At 43.1% G+C, this 22,615-nt stretch overlaps 1 protein-coding gene across 1 annotated transcript in view; it reads left to right on the top strand.

The window, feature by feature from the left end:
- Nucleotides 1-410: 410 nt before the first annotated feature.
- The window catches only part of LOC130285370 (serine protease 33-like), a 32,224-nt gene continuing 10,019 nt past the window's right edge, over nucleotides 411-22,615 (top strand). The window contains exons 1-4 of the mRNA XM_056536729.1: nucleotides 411-486; nucleotides 2,145-2,307; nucleotides 2,609-2,880; nucleotides 3,443-3,612. Of these exons, the coding sequence (XP_056392704.1) occupies nucleotides 411-486; nucleotides 2,145-2,307; nucleotides 2,609-2,880; nucleotides 3,443-3,612 (681 nt within the window). The remainder of the gene's footprint in view (nucleotides 487-2,144; nucleotides 2,308-2,608; nucleotides 2,881-3,442; nucleotides 3,613-22,615) is intronic.

The raw sequence follows: 22,615 nt of genomic DNA, 5'->3' as shown, positions 1-22,615 counted from the left end.
CACTGAGAACCCCACAAACTCCTGTACGGGGCTACGACTCTCCCATGCAGGGGGTGTGTTGGCCGACACCCCCCCTCCATGTATCTCTATAGGAGAGGCGGAGATGCAGTGTTTGTGCATAGAGCTGTATGGAGGGGGCATGGCATCGACCTCAGCTGCGGCAATGCCGAGTCGCTGCACAGGAGATTGCGGGGGATCCCAGCCGTCGGACCCCCAGCAATCAGACACTTATCCCCTATCCTGCGGATAGGGGATACGTGTCTAAGACTCCAGTTCCCGATGTATGATGTCCAGGTGCCCAGTGGGTTTAGAGTTCACCTCTCACCTATCTGGTGTTACTGAGTGCAGGAACCAGTCAGGCAGCTTATAGTCCTACATAAGTCTCGTGTGGTAGAAAAACTATACATCAGATGGAAGACGACTCCAAGCATCACAGCAGCATCATGAAGAAGCTTCTAGTACTCCTCACACTTCTCTCACACCCCGGTAAGAACCTGAAAACCAACTGGGCCAAGATCTAGTAGAAGAAGTTTGTCCAATTTGGGGCCATTTTTTAATCCTTCATTATTTTGTGTTCTGGATTAGGATTAGGTGACACATCGATGATGACCACGGGGTTAATATCTATAATGCTTTTAGTTCTGGCTTTCTCTTAAACAATGGGGTTATATCCAGAGGGTTTAGGATATAATAACCTTCTTTTCTCTATGGATATGACAATGTTGGAGGTGGATCCAATCTCTTCTTCTTTGTCTTCCCTCTCGTCATGGCTTCTGGTTCGTCAGGATTCCCGGGGCTTCTTGCATTCACAGGTAACTTTCTAATTCTACTCCGTGTTAGTAATGTGTTGTGGTACCTGGTCATGTGCCGGCAGTTTTACCTGAGCCAGTAGCAAAGCATAGAACCATCCGGCCCATCTAGTCTGCCCAATATTCTGAATACTATGAATAGTCACTGGCCCTATCTTACATGAAGGATAGCCTTATGCCTATCCGTATCTTATAGGAAGGATAACATTATGTATATCTCTATCTTATATGAAGAATAGCCTTATACCGATCTCTATCTTATATGAAGCATAGCCTTATCTTTATCGCTATCTTATATGAAGGATAGCCTTATCCCTATGCCTATCTTATATAAAGGATAGCCTTATGCCTATCTCTATGTTATATGAAGGATAGCCTTATCTTTATCTCTATCTTATATGAAGGATAGCCTTATCCCTATGCCTATCTTATATAAAGGATAGCCTTATGCCTATCTCTATGTTATATGAAGGATAGCCTTATACCTATCCCTATCATATATGAAAGATAGCCTTATGCCTATCCCTATCTTATATGAAGGATAGCCTTATGTCTATCTTTATCTTATATAAAGGATAGCCTTATGTCTAACCCTATCTTATATGAAGAATAGCCATATGTCTATCCCTATCTTATATGAAGGATAGCCTAATGTCAATCCCTATCTTATATGAAGGATAGCCTTATGCCTATCCCTATCTTATATAAAGGATAGCCTTATGTCTATCTATATCTTATATGAAGGATAGCCTTATGTCTATCCCTATCTTATATGAAGGATAGCCTTATGTCTATCCCTATCTTATATGAAGGATAGCCTAATGCCTATCCCTATCTTATATAAAGGATAGCCTTATGTCTATATATATCTTATATGAAGGATAGCCTTATGTCTATCCCTATCTTATATGAAGGATAGCCTTATGTCTATCCCTATCTTATATGAAGGATAGCCTTATATCTATCCCTATCTTATATGAAGGATAGCCTTATATCTATGTCTATCTTATGTAAAGGATAGCCTTATGCCTATATCTATCTTATATAAAGGATAGCCTTATGCCTATCCCTATCTTATATGAAGAATAGCCTTATACTGATCCCTATCCTTATCCTATATGAAGGATGGCCTTATGAATATCCTTATGTTACATGGAGGATAGCGTTATGCCTTTCTTGCTTACACTCCTTCACTGTATATGCTGCTACTACTACTGTAGGAAGGCTATTCCATGTGTGGTGGCAGGACGGTCCCTGGAGTCCTTACAATGTTTTTTTACCTCTGCTTGACTGTGAGAAGAAATGTAAAATATGTGACAAGTTCTCCTGATGTAGGTTGTGGGAGGCCAATGATATCAGAAAGAATCGTAGGAGGAGCGGACGCTGCAATTGAAGAATGGCCGTGGCAGGTCACCCTGCAGATCGAAGGCTTTGGTCAGTGCGGGGGCTCACTTATCACCAACTCCTGGGTGCTGACAGCCGCTCATTGCTTCCAACAGTACGTCTTCTGCCTCTAATACTGATGATTATTGACATAATAAACTATACAACGTGTCCAAGTAAAGCCACAAAAAATATAATACATGGCAGATCATAGGCTTTACCATATTGCCGATTATAAGCATTTAGTCATTGATGGTGAGGACTGGGACCAGTGGGAATAGGTTCTGTCCTCTGCACCTTCCATCTCTCACCAACCACCATGACATTCACCAAACATCCACCGTGTAGTTGTAAGACAAAGATGTGAGGAAATATCTGGACATTGAGTGACATGTTTTATTTCACTTCTCTCTCAGGTCAGAGAATATTTCGGATTACACCGTATACCTTGGTGTTTACCAGCTATCGAATCTACAGAATCCTGGAATTGTGGGCAGAGGATTAAAGCAAATCATTGTAAACCCCAACTTTTTACTTGAATCCGGTGGAGACATTGCCCTGATCGAGATGGACAAACCGGTCAATCTTACCTCCTCCATACGCACCATCTGTCTACCATCTGCATCAGTGAATCTCTCAGAGGGGACCCTGTGCTGGGCAACAGGCTGGGGCAACATTCAAGATGGAGGTAAGAACATTCCTAGAATATAACATAGTCATCAGGATATATAGATGAATGGTGACGGACACGTAGAGTTGTGGTCATCTACAAATGAAGGATCAATAAACAGGTCATCTAAATGCAATAAAGGGGTACTCCACCTCTACACTTTTTATCCCCCTATCCAACGTATAGGTGATAAGATGTCTGATCCCGGGGGCCCGACCGCTAAGACCACCGCGATCTCCGGCGTGGCACCCCAGTCATCCGGTGCCCAAGTGAACTCAGTGCCGCATGGCGAGAGACCACAGCCATCACGCCCCCTCCTTTAATGTCTATAATAGGAAGCATGACGTTTATGTACTAGACGTCACGCCCCCTCCGATAAGCATGAAAGGAAGGGGATTAATGTGACGTCACAAACAAGGAAGTGCCAAGCTTCCGTGTTCAGAACGCTGCAGTGCAGGCCTGGAGATCGTGGGGGGTCCCAGCAGCTGGACTCCTTTGGTTCAGACATCTTATCCCCTTTGGATAGGGGATAAGATGTCTAGGGGCAAAGTACCACTTTAAGGGCCACCTTTTCTTCCAGTACCACTACCCAACCCTAAGACTCTCCAGGAGGTCCAGCTCGCTCTGATAGACAACAAGAACTGTGAATCCATGTACCAGACCAGCTTGGGCTATAACCCCAAATACAAGCTGATCCAAAGCGACATGATGTGTGCCGGATACAAGGAGGGAAAGAAAGATACATGCCAGGTAGGTGACCCTCGCCTTCTACTAATATGGAGAACTGACTAATGTTTATGTTCTGCTATGGGGGGGGGGGTGTCAGTGGTCAGACTAGGGGATAGGGGATATGTGTCCGCAAGTTTAGTTCCCTGGACAACTAAGATTGTGGGGGGGGTCCGATTGCTGGGACCCCCCCACGAACTCCGGCACGGAGCCCCTGCTAATGGGGAGTGCCATCCCCTGCACAAAGCAGTAGCTGACACGCCCCCTCAATATATCTCCGGCCCTCCCATAGAGATATATGGTGGGGGCATGTGGGGGTCGTGATGCTCCATTTCCAGGGAGAGTAGAGGGCCCATGCAGGAGATCGCAAGAGATCCCAACAGTCGGACCCCTGCGATCTAAAACATATCCCCTATCCTGTGGATAGGAGATAAGTAGTTTTGCTTGGTAAGTCTCCATTAAAGAAGCCTCATATGGCCATGTAAGTAGGACATTTTAGGACTTGTGGCCATTTAAAGGCAAAAGTGTGGGGGAAAAAAACACAAAAGTTTTTCCCAGTCATTAAGGTCAAAACAGGCTGCGTCATTAAAGGGTTAAGGATAACTGAAAGTTTTTTCCTGTGGGTTTCCAAGTACAAGCCAACCCATCACATGTGCCATAGAACCTGATCTGTTGCCCCTCATGTCCACTAACTCCATAATGTGTGAAAAGTGTGTGATAGACCATAATGGCTCAGACATTCTTGGGCTTTAATGGCCGTAATCAAGTGAAAGGAATTTACTAATAATGAAGGCCCATGGGCAATGCAGGTAACTCGTTCTACAAGAGGTAAGTATCCTTCTCCTAATGGGGGGAAATGCCCAATAGATCTGTGCATCCAACTTGTCAGCACAAAATCATCACTGCTTCCTTCTCTCTTCTTCCACCATTTTTATGCTATGACCTTTAATTCATTTAATTATTTAAGATACACTTATACACTTTATATATTTTTATACATTTAATTGATTTATTATGGCATTAAAGTGCATATATATATATATATATATATATATATATATATATATATATATATTGTATACTGTATATATATTTGCACATAGATGAATTAATTTACACGTACTGATATAAATTGGTATTATTGTTATCGCCAGCACTTTATATAATATACATATTTATTCATTTCATCTTGGTTAATCATTTATTCACGGTTTGTTATTTGTCCATAGAGTTAGTAGATCTCGGCACCGGCACTTCAATCTTATTTTACATGCACATTAAAGGGGTACTCCACCCCTAGACATCTTATCACCAATCCAAAGCATAGGGGATATGATGTCTGATCGCAGGGGTCCCGCCGCTTGGGACCCCCGTGATTTCGGCTGTGGCACCCCAGACATCTGGTGCACGGAGAGAACTTTGCTCCATGCCGGATGACTGGGGATGCGGGGCAGAGGCTCGTGACGGCCATGCCCCCTCAATGCAAGTCTATGGGAGGGGGCGTCACGCCCCCTCCCATAGACTTGCATTAAGGGGTCGTGGGTGGGATGTCACGAGCGGGGCACAGCCATGACGTCACTCCACCCAACACTCTAAACGAATGCCGGGTGCAGCAGGGAGATTGTGGGGTCCACAGTTGCAGGACCCCAGCAATCAGACAACTTATCCCCTATGCTTTGGATCGGGGATAAGATGGCAAGGGGCGGGATACCCCTTTAAGCCATAGCATATACCTTCTAAGCCGCCCCATATGAGATACAAGGGATGTAGGTAGTTAAGTTGCTCTAGTAAGTGCGCATGCGTGGTGTATTGCGGTCAGGAAGCTCAGTGTGCATGACGATTTGTTTCTAACCTGAGCATGTGCGATGAAGCAGTGACGCTGGCTGGAGGGGGGGGGGGACATGTGATTCTCAGACCTGACTTCACGCATGTGCCGAGGATGAGTGATGGTGGGCGGAAGCACATATAGCATTCTGGAAATAGAGGGATCCCAGGGATATGTAAGAGGCAGCAGGTCAATATACACGCGTAAAATGGTCATAGTGGAGGATTGCCTCAACATATTAAGATGGTAAAAGTCTTTAGTGCCCATTTATAGAGCAATACCGAATGGTGGGTTTGCCCTAAGAGAAGATCCATATAATGGCCAATATACTCAATAGAGAGCGAATAGTCTTTATGTACGTGCCCCAGAATAGAGGGATGTGCCCTGATGGTACTAATAGCAATAGACTGTTGTGTTGTTTGCCGTATCACTGGATGATTAATATTGATGTAGTAAAATTATTAAAAACGCCTTGTGTCCTGTAGGACAGGGAAAAGTGCAGCACTGAGCTCACCCAGACCACTGTCCCTGCCTTTTGGGGCTTCACTTCATTAATAGGATGGCCCCAAACACGATGCCGGACGAACCCTACTCTACTGCAGAGTAGGCGTAGTAAAGTTCAATACAATCAACAAACAATGGGTTAAGGGCTTATAACTAGATACAAAATACAGGATAAACAGAGAAACAGTAAAGAGTAATCAGATGGGCCAAATCCAAACCTAGAGAGCATCGCAGTATGTAGTAACATAGTTCAGAAGGTTGAAAAAAGACCATCAAAAAAGAGTCAGTCAAGTTCAACCTATAACCCTAATGAGTCCCTACTGAGTTGATCCAGAGGAGGCAAAAAACCCTCAAACTAGAGGTAAAAATTCCTTCCCGACTCCAAATATCAGAATAAATCCCTGGATCAACGTTCTGTCCCTATAGATCTATTATACATAACCAGTAATGTTATTATTCTCCAAAAATACATTCAGACCCCTTTTATATTCTTTTACAGAGTTCACCATGACACCTCCTCAGGAGAGAATTCCACAGTCTCACTGCTCTTACAGTAAAGAACCCCCGTCTGTGCTGGTGAAGAAACCTTCTTTCCTCTAGACGTAGAGGATGCCCCCTTGTTATATATACAGTCCTGGGTATAAATAGGTCATGGAGAGATCTCTGTACTGTCCTGATATATTATATATATTATTAGGTCACCTCCTTGTTATAGATACAGTCCTGGGTATAAATAGATCATGGAGAGATCTCTGTACTGTCCTGATATATATATATATATATTATTAGGTCACCTCCTTGTTATATATAAAGTCCTGGGTATAAATAGATCATGGAGAGATCTCTGTACTGTCCTGATATATATTATATATTATTAGGTCACCTCCTTGTTATATATACAGTCCTGGGTATAAATAGATCATGGAGAGATCTCTGTACTGTCCTGATATATTTTATATATATATATATATATATATATATATATATATATATATATATATATATACATATACATTAGGTCACCTCCTTATTATAGATACAGTCCTGGGTATAAATAGGTAATGGAGAGATCTCTGTACTGTCATGATATATTATTAGGTCACCTCCTTGTTATAGATACAGTCCTGGGTATAAATAGGTAATGGAGAGATCTCTGTACTGTCCTGATATATTATATATATTATTAGGTCACCTCCTTGTTATAGATACAGTCCTGGGTATAAATAGGTAATGGAGAGATCTCTGTACGGTCCCCTGATATATTTATACATAGTTATTAGGTCGCCCCTAAGTCTTCTTTTTTCTAAACTAAATAATCCTAATTCTGATAATCTTTCTGGGTACTGTAGTCCTCCCATTCCCCATATTTCCCTTGTTGCCCGTCTTTGAACCCTCTCCAGCTCCACTATATCTTTCTTGAACACTGGTGCCCAGTACTGTACACAGTATTCTATGTGTGGTCTGACCAGTACTGTACACAGTATTCTATGTGTGGTCTGACCAGTACTGTACACAGTATTCTATGTGTGGTCTGACCAGTACTGTACACAGTATTCTATGTGTGGTCTGACCAGTACTGTACACAGTATTCTATGTGTGGTCTGACCAGTACTGTACACAGTATTCTATGTGTGGTCTGATCAGTACTGTACACAGTATTCCATGTGTGGTCTGACCAGTACTGTACACAGTATTCCATGTGTGGTCTGACCAGTCCTGTACACAGTATTCTATGTGTGGTCTGACCAGTACTGTACACAGTATTCTATGTGTGGTCTGACCAGTACTGTACACAGTATTCTATGTGTGGTCTGACTAGTACTGTACACAGTATTCTATGTGTGGTCTGACCAGTACTGTACACAGTATTCTATGTGTGGTCTGACCAGTACTGTACACAGTATTCTATGTGTGGTCTGACCAGTACTGTATACAGTATTCTATGTGTGGTCTGACCAGTACTGTACACAGTATTCTATGTGTGGTCTGACCAGTACTGTACACAGTAAAAAAAAAAAATCAACAAAAAGTAGTAATATTTCTTGTGCTGATCGGAGGGGAACTCCATAAAATCTAGCTTTTAATGTTTATAGTTAAAAGCCACCAGAGTAATCAGAAAGGAGTGCTCAAAACTATATCCAATACCAAATAATAAATCAAAGGATTACCACATGTCAATGTGGATTTATCAAGAATGATCCCATTCTAATGCTCGTAGTGTAGACCCAACGCGTTTCTACCACATTTGTGTGGTGTCATCAGGGGACTAAAGAAGATACTGGTATGAGGCTATTTGTTCTAAGCCTACCATGCACTAGAAGTAATACAATTAGAAAAAAGTTTAGAAACTGAGAACCACGATTACTCATGGAAGGGGTACACCCGATACATAGTGTGCCCCATGCAAACTTTCAGGACACGGACTCCTAAGCAACAGGGTTAGTTGTCATCAGTGGATCTGTAAAGAGAACGTACACAGAATGGATGGTTTCAATAAACATTCCTCAAAAGTGCTAATAGATTCCACTTATAAAATCACTCACATAGCCCTGAAGAGTCCAAAGGTACCTAGAGGGAAATAGAATATAACTTCCATAAATGTACTGCTTATGTGTACCTGAAAGGAAAAGGGTGCAAAACGCACCAGCAGATGTACTCACTGTTAGGATGTACTTGCTTCCGGCAAATAAGGTCTCAGTGCTGCGCTCCTACCCGCAGTGGCGGGGAGCCGTCTAGTAATCACGGCTGCTGAGCGCACACTGAGACCATGCCGGCGTCTGACGTAATATCCGCTGCCAACCGGAAGCCGCGTCTTAGCGCCCAGCCCTCTAGACGCGAACAGAGGGCGGCGCTAGGTGAGACAAAACAGCGTCCTTAGTAACCGCAGCGATATAATAATAATCTGACAATATGCCTGATAGACAGAGGGAACCCCAATGTGTCACTATATATATATATATACTCGGAGCGAGGTAAGTTAGTTCCTACCAGAGGACAAAACATTAGAGACCAAAGCGTATAAGAATTATGTCACAGACAAAATTAGGGGGTTTGTGTGCCTAGCTAGGAGAGGAAGGGGAGAACTGCAGCGCATCCATGACCTTTAAAAGGATGCAAGGTCCCGCGAGCTAACTAAGCAGTAAAAACCCATGAATTATGACTCTCCTCACAAAGAAACCCCCATTTAGGTGGAAGAAATGGACTATGATCTGGAGCACCCAATTGTCTCTATGCTATTCTAGAGTATATGTATATATAAATATAGATGAATACTAACCCCCACACACATATAACATATCATGCGTATAAAATGATAATCGCTAGTGTGAATAAATACAATAGGGGATAAAGACTCTTGGTCCATATCTCTAGAAAAATAATCGGTCATAGTAATACCAGATGGAATGGTAGTTATTTATATAGTGAATGATTAGAAAATGATAATGACTAGAGAAAGCGCATGACCTGCAAGGATCAACCCAACCAATAAATGAGGAATAAGAGCATGACCTGCAAGGATCAACCCAACCAATAAATGAGGAATAAGAGGTCAGGGTAAATAGTGCATATGGAGAATAATCCAACTATGTGGACCCTAATTAAATATCCTAAATAGGTAAATTAGGAAATTCAAAAACCAGATGGTTAGAGGCTCAAAAGCTGGAGCGGCTTGGAAAATCCCATGGGGGGATAACATGCGGGGGCCTTTTGTGACCTGCAACATACACCAGGGCAAAAACTAGGGGAGAGTGACAGGGGATAGACAGGGGCCTAGGGTGCCTAATCTATCCCTGATCTAGCTAGAATGCCCTAATCCCTAGGCAGGGTGGACGCCCTAATAAGGGCGGCCCCGCTCACGTACCTCCTACTTGGCCTCATAGAGCCCTAACTATATGGTGATACTGACTGATAGGCCCACTAGGGTCTCCACTAACTGCCTAGGAATCACCATAGAGGTGAGAGCAGGTCACAGAAAGCACGCATAATTTAGTTGTTCATTTAGCCCCTCCGGGCCACTAGTACCTAGTTCATAGATCCAGCGACACTCTTTCTGTAATAACCGTTGATCGAAATTTCCCCCTCTGGGTGAAGGTTCCACTTTTTCAATCCCAAAGAACTTTAAATTGTTGGAGTCATTCCTGTGAAAACAGTTCATATGTCTAGCTAAGGGAGTATCTCGGTCATGCCTCACATCTCCAAGGTGTTCAAGGATCCGTTTCTTAAATTCTCTAAAGGTTTTTCCTATGTACTTTTTAAGGCAGGGACAAATGGCCATGTAGATGATGCCTCGTGTGGTACAGTTAATAAAATTACGGATCCTGAACTCTCTACCTGTGCTTGCACTTCGAAAGGATTTATTCCTGAGAATATGAGGGCATGCTTTGCAATGACCACAAGGGTAGTTACCCATTGGTTTATGGGTTCTATCCAGCCAAGTCATCCGATCCGATGTCACTGGGGAAAGATGGCTATTAGTGATCATATCCCCCAGGTTACGACCTCTTCTATATGTGACCTGGGGGTAATCAGGAATAACGTCCTTGATGTCAACATCCATTTGTAGGATGCCCCAATATTTTTTCAGGACATCCCGCATATGGGTGGCACCTTGGTCAAAGGTGGCGATGACACGCATAGATGGAATAGTATCCGGGCTTTTCTTAGGTACTAGAAGTGTGTCTCTGGGGGTCCTCAAGGCATGTTGATATGCTGATCGTAAGGTGTATTGAGGATAACCTCTATTGGTAAATCTCTTCCTCAGGTCATGCGCTTCTCGAATGAAATCATGTTTGTCAGAACAATTCCTCCTGAGGCGGAGGTACTGTCCCCGCGGTATCCCCCTTTTAAGGGGGACCGGGTGACAGCTCTCCCACCTCAGGAGAGAATTGGTAGCAGTGGCTTTACGATGTACTGTGGTACGAATGCTACCGTCAAAATTCTTATGTATGGCTATATCCAGGAAAGAGAGGGACTGTTCATGATATTCATAAGTAAAAGTTAAACCAATATTGTTCACATTTAGTGACTCCAAAAATTGCTCAAACTGCTGCGTGTTCCCCTGCCAGAGAATAAAAATATCGTCAATATAGCGTGCCCACAATAGGGCACGCTCAGTAAACTGTTCTCTGAAATCATAAAAAACTTGGGTAGCCTCCCACCAGCCCAGAGTGAGATTCGCATAGCTGGGGGCACAAGGGCTCCCTATAGCGGTCCCTCTGAGCTGGTGGAAGAATTTCCCATTAAATAAAAAATAATTGTGGGTAAGTGTGAACTGCAGCAGTTCGAGAATGAAATCATTATGTGTCTTATACTGGTTACCTCGAAATGCTAAGAAGTAGGCTACAGCCTTCATTCCTATTTCATGGGGTATTGAAGAGTACAACGCTTCCACATCGATACTGGTTAAGATGGTGTTCCTATCTACAAATATCCCCTCTAGTTTTTTGAGGAGGTCGGTTGTATCTCGAGTGTAGGAAGGAAGAGCTTCTACAAAATCTCTTAGTATCCGGTCAATGTAAATCCCAGCATTCTGTGTGAGACCTCCTATCCCTGCCACTATAGGTCGTCCTTTAAGGGGCGTAACACCCTTGTGGACTTTTGGCAGGGCATAGAAGGTCGGAATGGTGGGATTTTTTGTTAGTAAAAAATCTAATTCCTGGTCACTAATCAGTCTCCTGGATCTAGCTTGTGTCACAATAGTCTTTAATTCCTGTTTATAAATATTCGTAGGATCCAAAGTCATTATCTCATAAGTAGATCTATCGTTCAATAATCTATTACACATATTAATGTACTGGAAACGATCCAGTACTACGATGTTGCCACCCTTGTCTGCAGTTTTTATTATCAGATGTTCATTTTTTTGTAATTGCTGGATGGCTTGTTTTTCTACACGAGAAAAATTCATCCTAGATGCAGATAGGGTGGGTACCTCCATCATCTCCATATCTTTACAGACAAGTTCTAGAAATACATCTATACAAGACGTCTCTCCAATCGGGGGGAAGGCCTTGTTAGATAGTTTGCAAGTAGTAAATGGTCCCTCACCTCGAATGTTGGGGTTATCGTCAAGCAGAGATGCTAGGTCACGTACCACTGGGAGTTCTTGAATACCGATTCCTAGTTCTTGGCATTCCTTTCTCTCTCGAATTTTATGGAATTTATGCCATTTCAATTTGCGTATGAACAGATGGAGGTCCTTGGTCCACGTAAAACGGTCAAATCCCACAGTTGGGACAAATGACAGACCACGGCCAAGGACCCCCATCTGTGCAGGAGTAAGAGTGAATTTAGATAGGTTAATCACTTGTAATGAACCCTCATCATTGTAGTTTATTTTCGGGGTTCCCTGACTCGCTGAGGGTAGGGGTCCCTGGAGGTTTCCCGAGAATCCCCCCCTAAAAAAGGTGGAATAAAGGATGAGCCCGAGGGAGAGGGCCCAGAGGGATTTTCGCCAGACCATTCTGTACCTGGATAGGGCTTTCTATTATTATTCTCTCCTCTACCTCTACCTGAACCTCTACCTCGTCTTGGGTAGTAGTTGCCTCGTCCACGTTTGCCTCGAGACCCTGTTTTATCACCCTCCCCGGGTTCAGTGTCTGATGATGATATTTCTGTATCTGTGTCCCGATAATTAGAACTCCTAGATAGTACAGTGTAAGCCTTATTTTCACGGAATTCCTGCAAATCCCTAATGAACTGGGTGTGTTTACGCTCTTTAAGTTGATATTGGAATCTCTCTAAGACAGTCTTAGTATGTGTCTCTTTTGTGCTGAAATCAGGGTCGTCCTTAAATTTCAGGACGATCTCTCTCTGTTCTTTCAATTTAGATTCAGCTAAAGTTAAGTTGGCCTTCTCTTCCTCCAGGAGAATTTCAATAAATCTCAGAGAGGTGGACGTAGCCTCCGATTCCCACTTCTTTAGGACCAATGGGGTCCTCAGCCTAGCTGCTGGTAATACTGGAATACGGAGGCCTCTAGGGACAATTTTATGTCTCAGATAGTTCTCAAATGCTTGAATCTCCCAGAAAGAGAGGGCATACTGTTTATAGCATACAACCAGATCTCTCAGGGCTATTTTCAATGATGGAGTGTACTTAGGTTGTGTAAATGTTCGCTCAGAGAATACTTCTTTGGCCTCTGTGAGCCACTCAGCCAAATTGGGTACCTCTGTGACCAGACTTGCCATAACAGCTTAGTAGGAAAAAATATGCCTATGATAATAGTACGGTCTGCATATGACCAATATGTTCCCGGATAATTAAAGTAAAAAAAAAAAATCAACAAAAAGTAGTAATATTTCTTGTGCTGATCGGAGGGGAACTCCATAAAATCTAGCTTTTAATGTTTATAGTTAAAAGCCACCAGAGTAATCAGAAAGGAGTGCTCAAAACTATATCCAATACCAAATAATAAATCAAAGGATTACCACATGTCAATGTGGATTTATCAAGAATGATCCCATTCTAATGCTCGTAGTGTAGACCCAACGCGTTTCTACCACATTTGTGTGGTGTCATCAGGGGACTAAAGAAGATACTGGTATGAGGCTATTTGTTCTAAGCCTACCATGCACTAGAAGTAATACAATTAGAAAAAAGTTTAGAAACTGAGAACCACGATTACTCATGGAAGGGGTACACCCGATACATAGTGTGCCCCATGCAAACTTTCAGGACACGGACTCCTAAGCAACAGGGTTAGTTGTCATCAGTGGATCTGTAAAGAGAACGTACACAGAATGGATGGTTTCAATAAACATTCCTCAAAAGTGCTAATAGATTCCACTTATAAAATCACTCACATAGCCCTGAAGAGTCCAAAGGTACCTAGAGGGAAATAGAATATAACTTCCATAAATGTACTGCTTATGTGTACCTGAAAGGAAAAGGGTGCAAAACGCACCAGCAGATGTACTCACTGTTAGGATGTACTTGCTTCCGGCAAATAAGGTCTCAGTGCTGCGCTCCTACCCGCAGTGGCGGGGAGCCGTCTAGTAATCACGGCTGCTGAGCGCACACTGAGACCATGCCGGCGTCTGACGTAATATCCGCTGCCAACCGGAAGCCGCGTCTTAGCGCCCAGCCCTCTAGACGCGAACAGAGGGCGGCGCTAGGTGAGACAAAACAGTACTGTACACAGTATTCTATGTGTGGTCTGACTAGTACTGTACACAGTATTCTATGTGTGGTCTGACCAGTACTGTACACAGTATTCTATGTGTGGTCTGACCAGTACTGTACACGGTATTCTATGTGTGGTCTGACCAGTACTGTACACAGTATTCTATGTGTGGTCTGACCAGTACTGTACACAGTATTCCATGTGTGGTCTGACCAGTACTGTACACAGTATTCTATGTGTGGTCTGACCAGTACTGTACACAGTATTCTATGTGTGGTCTGACCAGTACTGTACACAGTATTCCATGTGTGGTCTGACCAGTACTGTACACAGTAGTCTATGTGTGGTCTGACCAGTACTGTACACAGTATTCCATGTGTGGTTTGACTAGTGATTTGTACAGCGGTAGAATTATTTCCTTGTCGTGGGCATCCATGCCTTTATTGATACCCCCCATGATTTTATTAGCCTTGGCAACATCTACCCGACACTGATCACTAAAGCTAAATTTACTGTTAACTAAGACTCCCAAGTCCCTTTTCACGTCAGTCGTCCCAAGTGTTCACCCATTTAATACATAACCCCAGCTCTGATTTTTCTTCCCATGTGCATTACCTTACATTTATCAGTGTTGAACCTCATCTGCCACTTCGCAGCCCAAGCCTCCAACCTATCCAGATCCATTTGTAACAGTGCCCTGTCCTCTATAGTGTTTACCGCTTTACAGAGTTTAGTGTCATCTGTACCCTCTATGAAGTCATTAATAAATATATTAAATAGAACAGGACCCAAGACTGACCCCTGTGGTCCCCACTAGTAACAGTCACCCAATCAGAATAAGTACCATTAACCCCTTAAGGACCAGGCCATTTTACACCTTAGGACCAGAGCGTTTTTTGCACATCTGACCACTGTCACTTTAAACATTAATAACTCTGGAATGCTTTTAGTTATCAATCTGATTCCGAGATTGTTTTTTCGTGACATATTCTACTTTAACATAGTGGTAAAATTTTGTGGTAACTTGCATCCTTTCTTGGTGAAAAATCCCCAAATTTGATGAAAAATTTGAAAATTTAGCATTTTTCTAACTTTGAAGCTCTCTGCTTGTAAGGAAAATGGATATTCAAAATATTTTTTTATTTTATTCACATTTCCAATATGTCTACTTTATGTTTGCATCATAAAATTGACGTGTTTTTACTTTTGGAAGACACCAGAGGGCTTCAAAGTTCAGCAGCAATTTTCCAATTTTTCACAAAATTTTGAACCTCGCTTTTTTTCAGAGACCAGTTCAGGTTTGAAGTGAATTTGAAGGGTCTTCCCATTAGAAATACCCCACAAATGACCCCATTATAAAAACTACACCCCCCAAAGTATTCAAAATGACAATCAGTAAGTGTTTTAACCCTTTAGGTGTTTCACAGGAATAGCAGCAAAGTGAAGGAGAAAATTCACAATCTTTATTTTTTACACTCACATGTTCTTGTAAACCCAATTTTTGAATTTTTACAAGGGGTAAAAGGAGAAAATGTATACTTATATTTGTAGCCCAATTTCTCTCGAGTAAGCACATACCTCATATGTCTATGTAAATTGTTCGGCGGGCGCAGTAGAGGGTCAGAAGCGAAGGAGCGACAAGGGGATTTTGGAGAGTACGTTTTTCAGAAATGGTTTTTGGGGGGCATGTTGCATTTAGGAAGCCCCTATGGTGCCAGAACAGCAAAAATAACCCACATGGCATACCATTTTGGAAACTAGACCCCTTGGGGAACATAACAAGGAATAAAGTGAGCCTTAATACCCCACAGGTGTTTCACGACTTTTGCATATGTAAAAAAAAATATTTTTTTTTTCCACTAAAATGTGTGTTTCCCCCCAAATTTCACATTTTTGCAAGGGTTAATAGCAGAAAATACCCCCCAAAATTTGTAACCCCATCTCTTCTGAGTATGGAGGTACCCCATAAGTTGTCATGAAGTGCATTACGGGCGAACTACAATGCTCCGAAGAGAAGGAGTGATATTTGACTTTTTGAGAGCAAATTTTGCTCAGGGGGCATGTCGCATTTAGGAAGCCCCTATGGTGCCAGAACAGCAAAAAAAAAACACATGGCATACCATTTTGGAAACTAGACCCCTTGAGGAACGTAACAAGGAATAAAGTGAGCCTTAATACCCCACACGGGTTTCACGACTTTTGCATATGTAAAAAAATATATATATTTTTTTCACTAAAATATGTGTTTCCCCCCAAATTTCAAATTTTTGCAAGGGTTAATAGCAGAAAATACCCCCCAAAATTTGTAACCCCATCTCTTCTGAGTATGGAGGTACCCCATAAGTGGACCTGAAGTGCACTACGTGCGAACTACAATGCTCAGAAGAGGAGGAGCACCATTGAGCTTTTGGAAAGAGAATTCGTTTGGAATGGTAGTCAGGGGCCATGTGCATTTACAAAGCCCCCCATGGTGCCAGAACAGTGGACCCCCCCCACATGTGACCCCATTTTGGAAACTACACCCCTCACAGAATTTAATAAGTGGTGCAGTGAGCATTTACACCCCACTGGCGTTTGACAGATCTTTGGGACAGTGGGCTGTGCAAATGGAAAATTACATTTTTCATTTTCACGGATCACTGTTCCAAAAATCTGTCAGACACCTGTGGGGCGTAAATGCTCACTGTACCCTTATTACATTACATGAGTGGTGTAGTTTCCAAAATGGGGTCACATATGGGGGGGTCCATTGTTCTGGTACCATGGGGGCTTTGTAAACACAAGTGGCCTTCAATTCCGGACAAATTTTCTCTTCAAAATCCCAATGGCGCTCCTTCTCTTCTGAGCATTGTAGTGCACCCGCAGAGCACTTTACATCCACATATGGGGTATGCTCTTACTCAGAAGAAATTGGGTTACAAATTTTGGGGGGCTTTTTTTTATTTTCCCTTGTGAAAATGAAAAATTTAGGGTGACACCAGCATTTTAATGAAAAAAATTTTTTTTTCACTTTCCCATCCAACTTTAATGAAAATTTGTGGGGTGTTCAGGCTCACTATACCCCTTGTTACGTTCCGTGAGGGGTGTTGTTTCCAAAATGGGGTCACATGTCTGTATTTATTGTTTTGTGTTTATGTCAGAACCACTGTAAAATCAGCCACCCCTGTGCAAATCACCAATTTAGGCCTCAAATGTACATGGTGCACTCTCACTCCTGAGCCTTGTTGTGCGTCCGCAGAGCATTTTACGCCCACATATGGGGTATCTCCGTACTCAGGAGAAATTGCGTTACAAATTTTGGTGGTCTTTTTTTCCTTTTACCTCCCGTGAAAATAAAAAGTAAAGGACAACACCAGCATGTTAGTGTAAAAAAAAAATTTTTTTTACACTAACAGGCTGGTGTAGACCCCAACTTTTCTTTTTCATAAGGGGTAAAAGGAAAAAAAGCCCCCAAAATTAGTAACGCAATTTCTCCCGAGTACGGAGATACCCCATATGTGGCACTAAACTGTTTCCTTGAAATACGACAGGGCTCCAAAGTGAGAGAGCGCCATGCGCATTTGAGGACTAAATTAGGGATTGCACAGGGGTGGACATAGGGGTATTCTACGCCAGTGATTCCCAAACAGGGTGCCTCCAGCTGTTGCTAAACTCCCAGCATGCCTGGACAGTCAGTGGCTGTCCGGAAATGCTGGGAGTTGTTGTTTTGCAACAGCTGGAGGCTCTGTTTTGGAAACACTGCCGTACAATATGTTTTTTAGTTTTTATTAGGGGGACAGTGTAAGGGGGTGTATGTGTAGTGTTTTACCCTTTATTATGTGTAAGTGTAGTGTTTTTAGGGTACATTCACACTGGCGGGCGTTTACAGTGAATTTACGGCTAGGAGTTTGCGCTGCGGTGAAAAATTTGCCACAGCCCAAACTTGAAGCAGAAAACTTACTGTAAACCCGCCAGTGTGAATGTACCCTGTACGTTCACATGGGGGGGGGGGGGGCAAACCTCCAGCTGTTTCAAAACTACAACTCCCAGCATGTACTGACTGACCGTGCATGCTGGGAGTTGTACTTTTGCAACAGCTGGAGGTACACTGGTTGGAAAACCTTCAGTTAGGTTCTGTTACCTAACTCAGTATTTTCCAACCAGTGTGCCTCCAGCTGTTGCAAAACTTCAACTCCCAGCATGTACTGATCGCCGAAAGGCATGCTGGGAGATGTAGTTAGGCAACAGCTGGAGGGATCGCAACTACAACTCCCAGCATGCAGAGACAGCTGTTTGCTGTTTAGGCTTGCTGGGAGTTGCAGTTTTGCAACATCTGTAGAGCTATAGTTTAGAGACCACTGCATAGTGGTCTCCAAACTGTGGACCTCCAGATGTTGCAAAACTACAACTCCCAGCATGCCCAGACAGCAAACTGCTGTCTGGGCATGCTGGGAGTTGTAGTTTTGCAAGATCTGGAGGTGCACAGTATAGAGATCACTTTGCAGTGGTCTCAGACTGTAGACCTCCAGCTGTTGCAAAACTGCAACTCCCAGCAAGCCTAAACAGCTCTCTGGGCATGCTGGGAGTTGTAGTTTTGCCACATCTGGAGGGTTACAGTTTAGAGACCACTATAGTGGTCTCAGACTGTAGCCCTCCAGATGTTGCTAAGTAACTCACCGGCTTCCGTTGGATCCAGGGAGCTGCGTCGCGGTCCTCTTCTTCCGCCGATCGTCGCCCGCTGCCGCCGCTGATCGTCGCCGCTGCCGTCGCCGATGGGTAAGTGGATCTTCGGCGCCGGTCCCTGTCGGTTTCCCCCGTCCTGCCCCGCCTATTGTGGGAGGGCAGGACGGGGAAACCGAAAGTAAACCCCTCCGCCCCCGATCTGCTATTGGTGGTCGCGTCTAGACCACCAATAGCAGAGATAGGAGGGGTGGCAACCCTGCCACCTCACTCCTATCGCTACAGGGGGATCGTGGGTGTCTAGGACACCCGCGATCCCCCTTCTATTCCGGGTCACCGGGTCACCATAGACCCGTATGACCCGGAATCGGCGCAAATCGCAAGTGTGAATTCACTTGCGATTTGCGCCGATCGCCGACATGTGGGGGTCTAATGACCCCCCTGGGCATTTGCGCGGGGTGCCTGCTGATAGATATCAGCAGTCACCCCGGCGCGATCCCCGCCCGGCGCGCGGCGGGGACCGAAATTCCCACGGGCGTACAGGTACGCCCTTGGTCCTTAAGTACCAGGGAGCAAAGGCGTACCTGTACGCCCTTGGTCCTTAAGGGGTTAATAACCACCCTCTGTTTCCTATCACTGAGCCAGTTACTTACCCACTTACACATTCTCCCCCAGAACAATCCTTCTCATTTAATGAACCAATCTTTTATGTGGCACGGTATCAAATGCTTTGGAAAAATCCAGATATACGACATCCAGCGATTCCCCCTGGTCCAGTCTGGAGCTCACCTCCTCATAAAAGATGATCAGATTAGTTTGACAGGACCGATCCCTCATAAAGCCATGTGATATGGGGTCATACATTTATTTTTATCAATATATTCCAAAATAGCATCTCTTAGAAAACCCTCAAACAATTTACATACAACCGAGGTTAAACTCACAGGTCTATAATTCCCGGGGTCACCTTTTGATCCCTTCTTAAATATTGGCACCACATTTGCCATGCGCCAGTCCTGGGGACAGCCCCTGTTACTATAGAGTCCCTGAATATTAAAAATATGGGTCTGTCTATCACATTACTTAATTCCTTTAGAACACGTGGGTGAATGCCATCTGGACCTGGTGATTTGTCTATTTAGATTTTTTGTAGGTGGCACTGTACTTCTTCCTGGGTTAGACAGGTGACCTGTACTTCTTCCTGGGTTAGACAGGTGACCTGTATTGGGGAGTTTACCTTATCTCGCTGTATTTCACCTGGCATTTCATTTTCCTCAGTGAATACAGTGGAGAAGAATTTGTTTAGTATATTTGCCTTTTCCTGATCCCCGTTTATAATTTCTTCCTCATCATTTTTTAAAGGGCCAACACTTTCATTTTTGACCTTTTTGCTATTTATATAGTTAAAGAACATTTTGGGGTTAGTTTTACTCTCTTTGGCAATGAGTCTTTCTGTCTCTATTTTTGCGGCTTTTATCAGTTTTTTTTACATATTTTACATTTTTCTCTATAGCTTTTTAATCCTTCTTCACTGCCGTCCTGTTTTAGTAGTTTAAATGCTTTATTTTTTGTCATTTATTGCCCCTTAACATTTTTATTCATCCATATTGGTTTTATTTTATTTTTGACCCTTTTATTCCCATAAGGTATATACATCTTACAGTGAGAATTTAAGATATTTTTAAAAGTCTCCCATTTAGTGTCAGTATTGATGTTTTTGAGGACATTATCCCATTTTATATTGTTTAGGGCTTCTCTGAGTTGATCAAACTTTGCCTTCCTAAAGTTCATTGTTTTTGTGGCCCCTCGAGAGATTCCCTTATTGAAGAACAAGTTATAATGTATTATATTATGATCACCGAGGTGTGTATTTATTATGATTTCCTAGGTGTCCTTCTACGTGCACATTAGTTACTCAGTCAGGTCTGTTGGTTAATATTAAGTCTAGTAGGGCGCCCCCTCTGGTCAGGTCTGTTGGTTAATATTAAGTCTAGTAGGGCGTCCCCTCTGGTCAGGTCTGTAGGTTAATATTAAGTCTAGTAGGGCGCCCCCTCTGGTAAGGTTTGTTGGATAATATTAAGTCTAGTAGGGAGCCCCCTCTGGTCAGGTCTGTTGGTTAATATCAAGTCTAGTAGGGCGCCCCCTCTGGTCAGGTCTGTTGGTTAATATTAAGTCCAGTAGGGCGCCCCCTCTGGTCAGGTCTGTTGGTTAATATTAAGTCCAGTAGGGCGCCCCCTCTGGTCAGGTCTGTTGGTTAATATTAAGTCTAGTAGGGCGCCCCCTCTGGTCAGGTCTGTTGGTTAATATTAAATCCAGTAGGGCGCCCCCTCTGGTCACGTCTGTTGGTTAATATTAAGTCTAATAGGGCGCCCCTTCTGGTCGGGCCCTGCACCAGGACAGATAATTGTCTTTAGTTATAGTCAGAAACCTGTTTCCTTTATGAGATTCACAGGTCTCAGTCTCCCAGTTTATATCAGGATAAAGTCTCCATTATTATCACCTCGTTCTGATTTGCTGTTTATTTGCCTTAGTAATTGATCTTCTGCCTCTTCCATTATATTTGGTGGCTTATAACAAACCCCTACCAGAATATTTGTATTCTTATCTGCATATATTTGTACCCATAATGACTCCACATTATCGTTTCTCTCCCGTATATCCTCCCGCAGTGCAGCCTTCAGACTGGACTTTACATAAAGACAGACTCCTCCCCCTTTCCGTTATGTCCGATCCTTCCTGAATAGACTATAACCCTGTATGTTGACAGCCCAGTCACAGCTATCGTCTCTGTTATACCCGCGATGTCATAATCCTCCTCAAAAATTTTCAACTCCAGTTCATCAGTTTTATTGGACAGACTTCTGGCATTAGTGAACATGCAATTCAATGGTGTATGTTTTTTTTTCCTATGATGCCTATCCCTATTAACTATTCTAACCCCTCCCCCACTCCTATCCCTATTCACTATTCTAACTCCTTCCCCACTCCTATCCCTATTAACTATCCTAACCCCTCCCCCCACTCCTATCCCTATTAACTATTCTAACTCCTCCCCCGCTCCTATCCCTATTAACTATTCTAAACCCTCCCCCACTCCTATCCCTATTAACTATTCTAACCCCTCTCTCACTCCTATCCCTATTAACTATTCTAACCCCTCCCTCCGCTCCACCCCCAGGTACATTAATAAGTCCCCCCTCTCTATCTACACTATCTTCCCACTCTATGTTGTAGGTTCCCTCCCCCAGTCCATAGTTTAAACACTCCTCCTCCCTTCTAGCCATCTTCTGCCCAAGCACAGCTGCACCCTCCCCATTGAGGTGCAGCCCGTCCCTACGGTAGAGCCGGTATCCGACAGGGAAGTTGGCCCAGTTCTCCAGTTCTTTGCTTTTTCCTGATCCCTGTCTATAATTTCTTCCTCATCATTTTTTAAAGGGCCTACACTTTAATTTTTGACCTTATTGCTATTTATATAGTTAAATAGCATTTTGGGGTTAGTTTTACTCTCTTTGGCAATGAATACAAAAAATGGAAAACAGAAGAACAGTTGGTTACTTAGTAAAGGGTCAAAATACACAGGATAGATCAAGCAAAGAGCAACACGAGAGCTAGTGTGAAAAGGACACAAACACAGGCAAGGAGAAGTGGAGGACATAAAAGTACAGGTTTTTAATATGAATAAGCGAAGTTTGAGACACAGTTTATCTTTTTAGTATATAATGTTTGTGTAGTCTAATTTAATCTATAATTTATGTGAGTGACCACGTACAAACACGTAGTAAAGAGAGGAAGTTACAAGAAATAGTAGGTATCCGCCCAGAGGGACATTTGTTTATTCATTTTTTTAAAGCTGTAAAATAAAATAAAACCAATATAAATTGTGTATTAATGAAATTGTATGAACCTACAGAATAAA

This window comes from Hyla sarda, chromosome 8 (genome assembly GCF_029499605.1).
Source record: "Hyla sarda isolate aHylSar1 chromosome 8, aHylSar1.hap1, whole genome shotgun sequence".
NCBI classification, from domain to species: domain Eukaryota; kingdom Metazoa; phylum Chordata; class Amphibia; order Anura; family Hylidae; genus Hyla; species Hyla sarda.
Note: the sequence above shows the minus strand (reverse complement) of the source record. Positions and strands in the feature narration are given on the sequence as shown.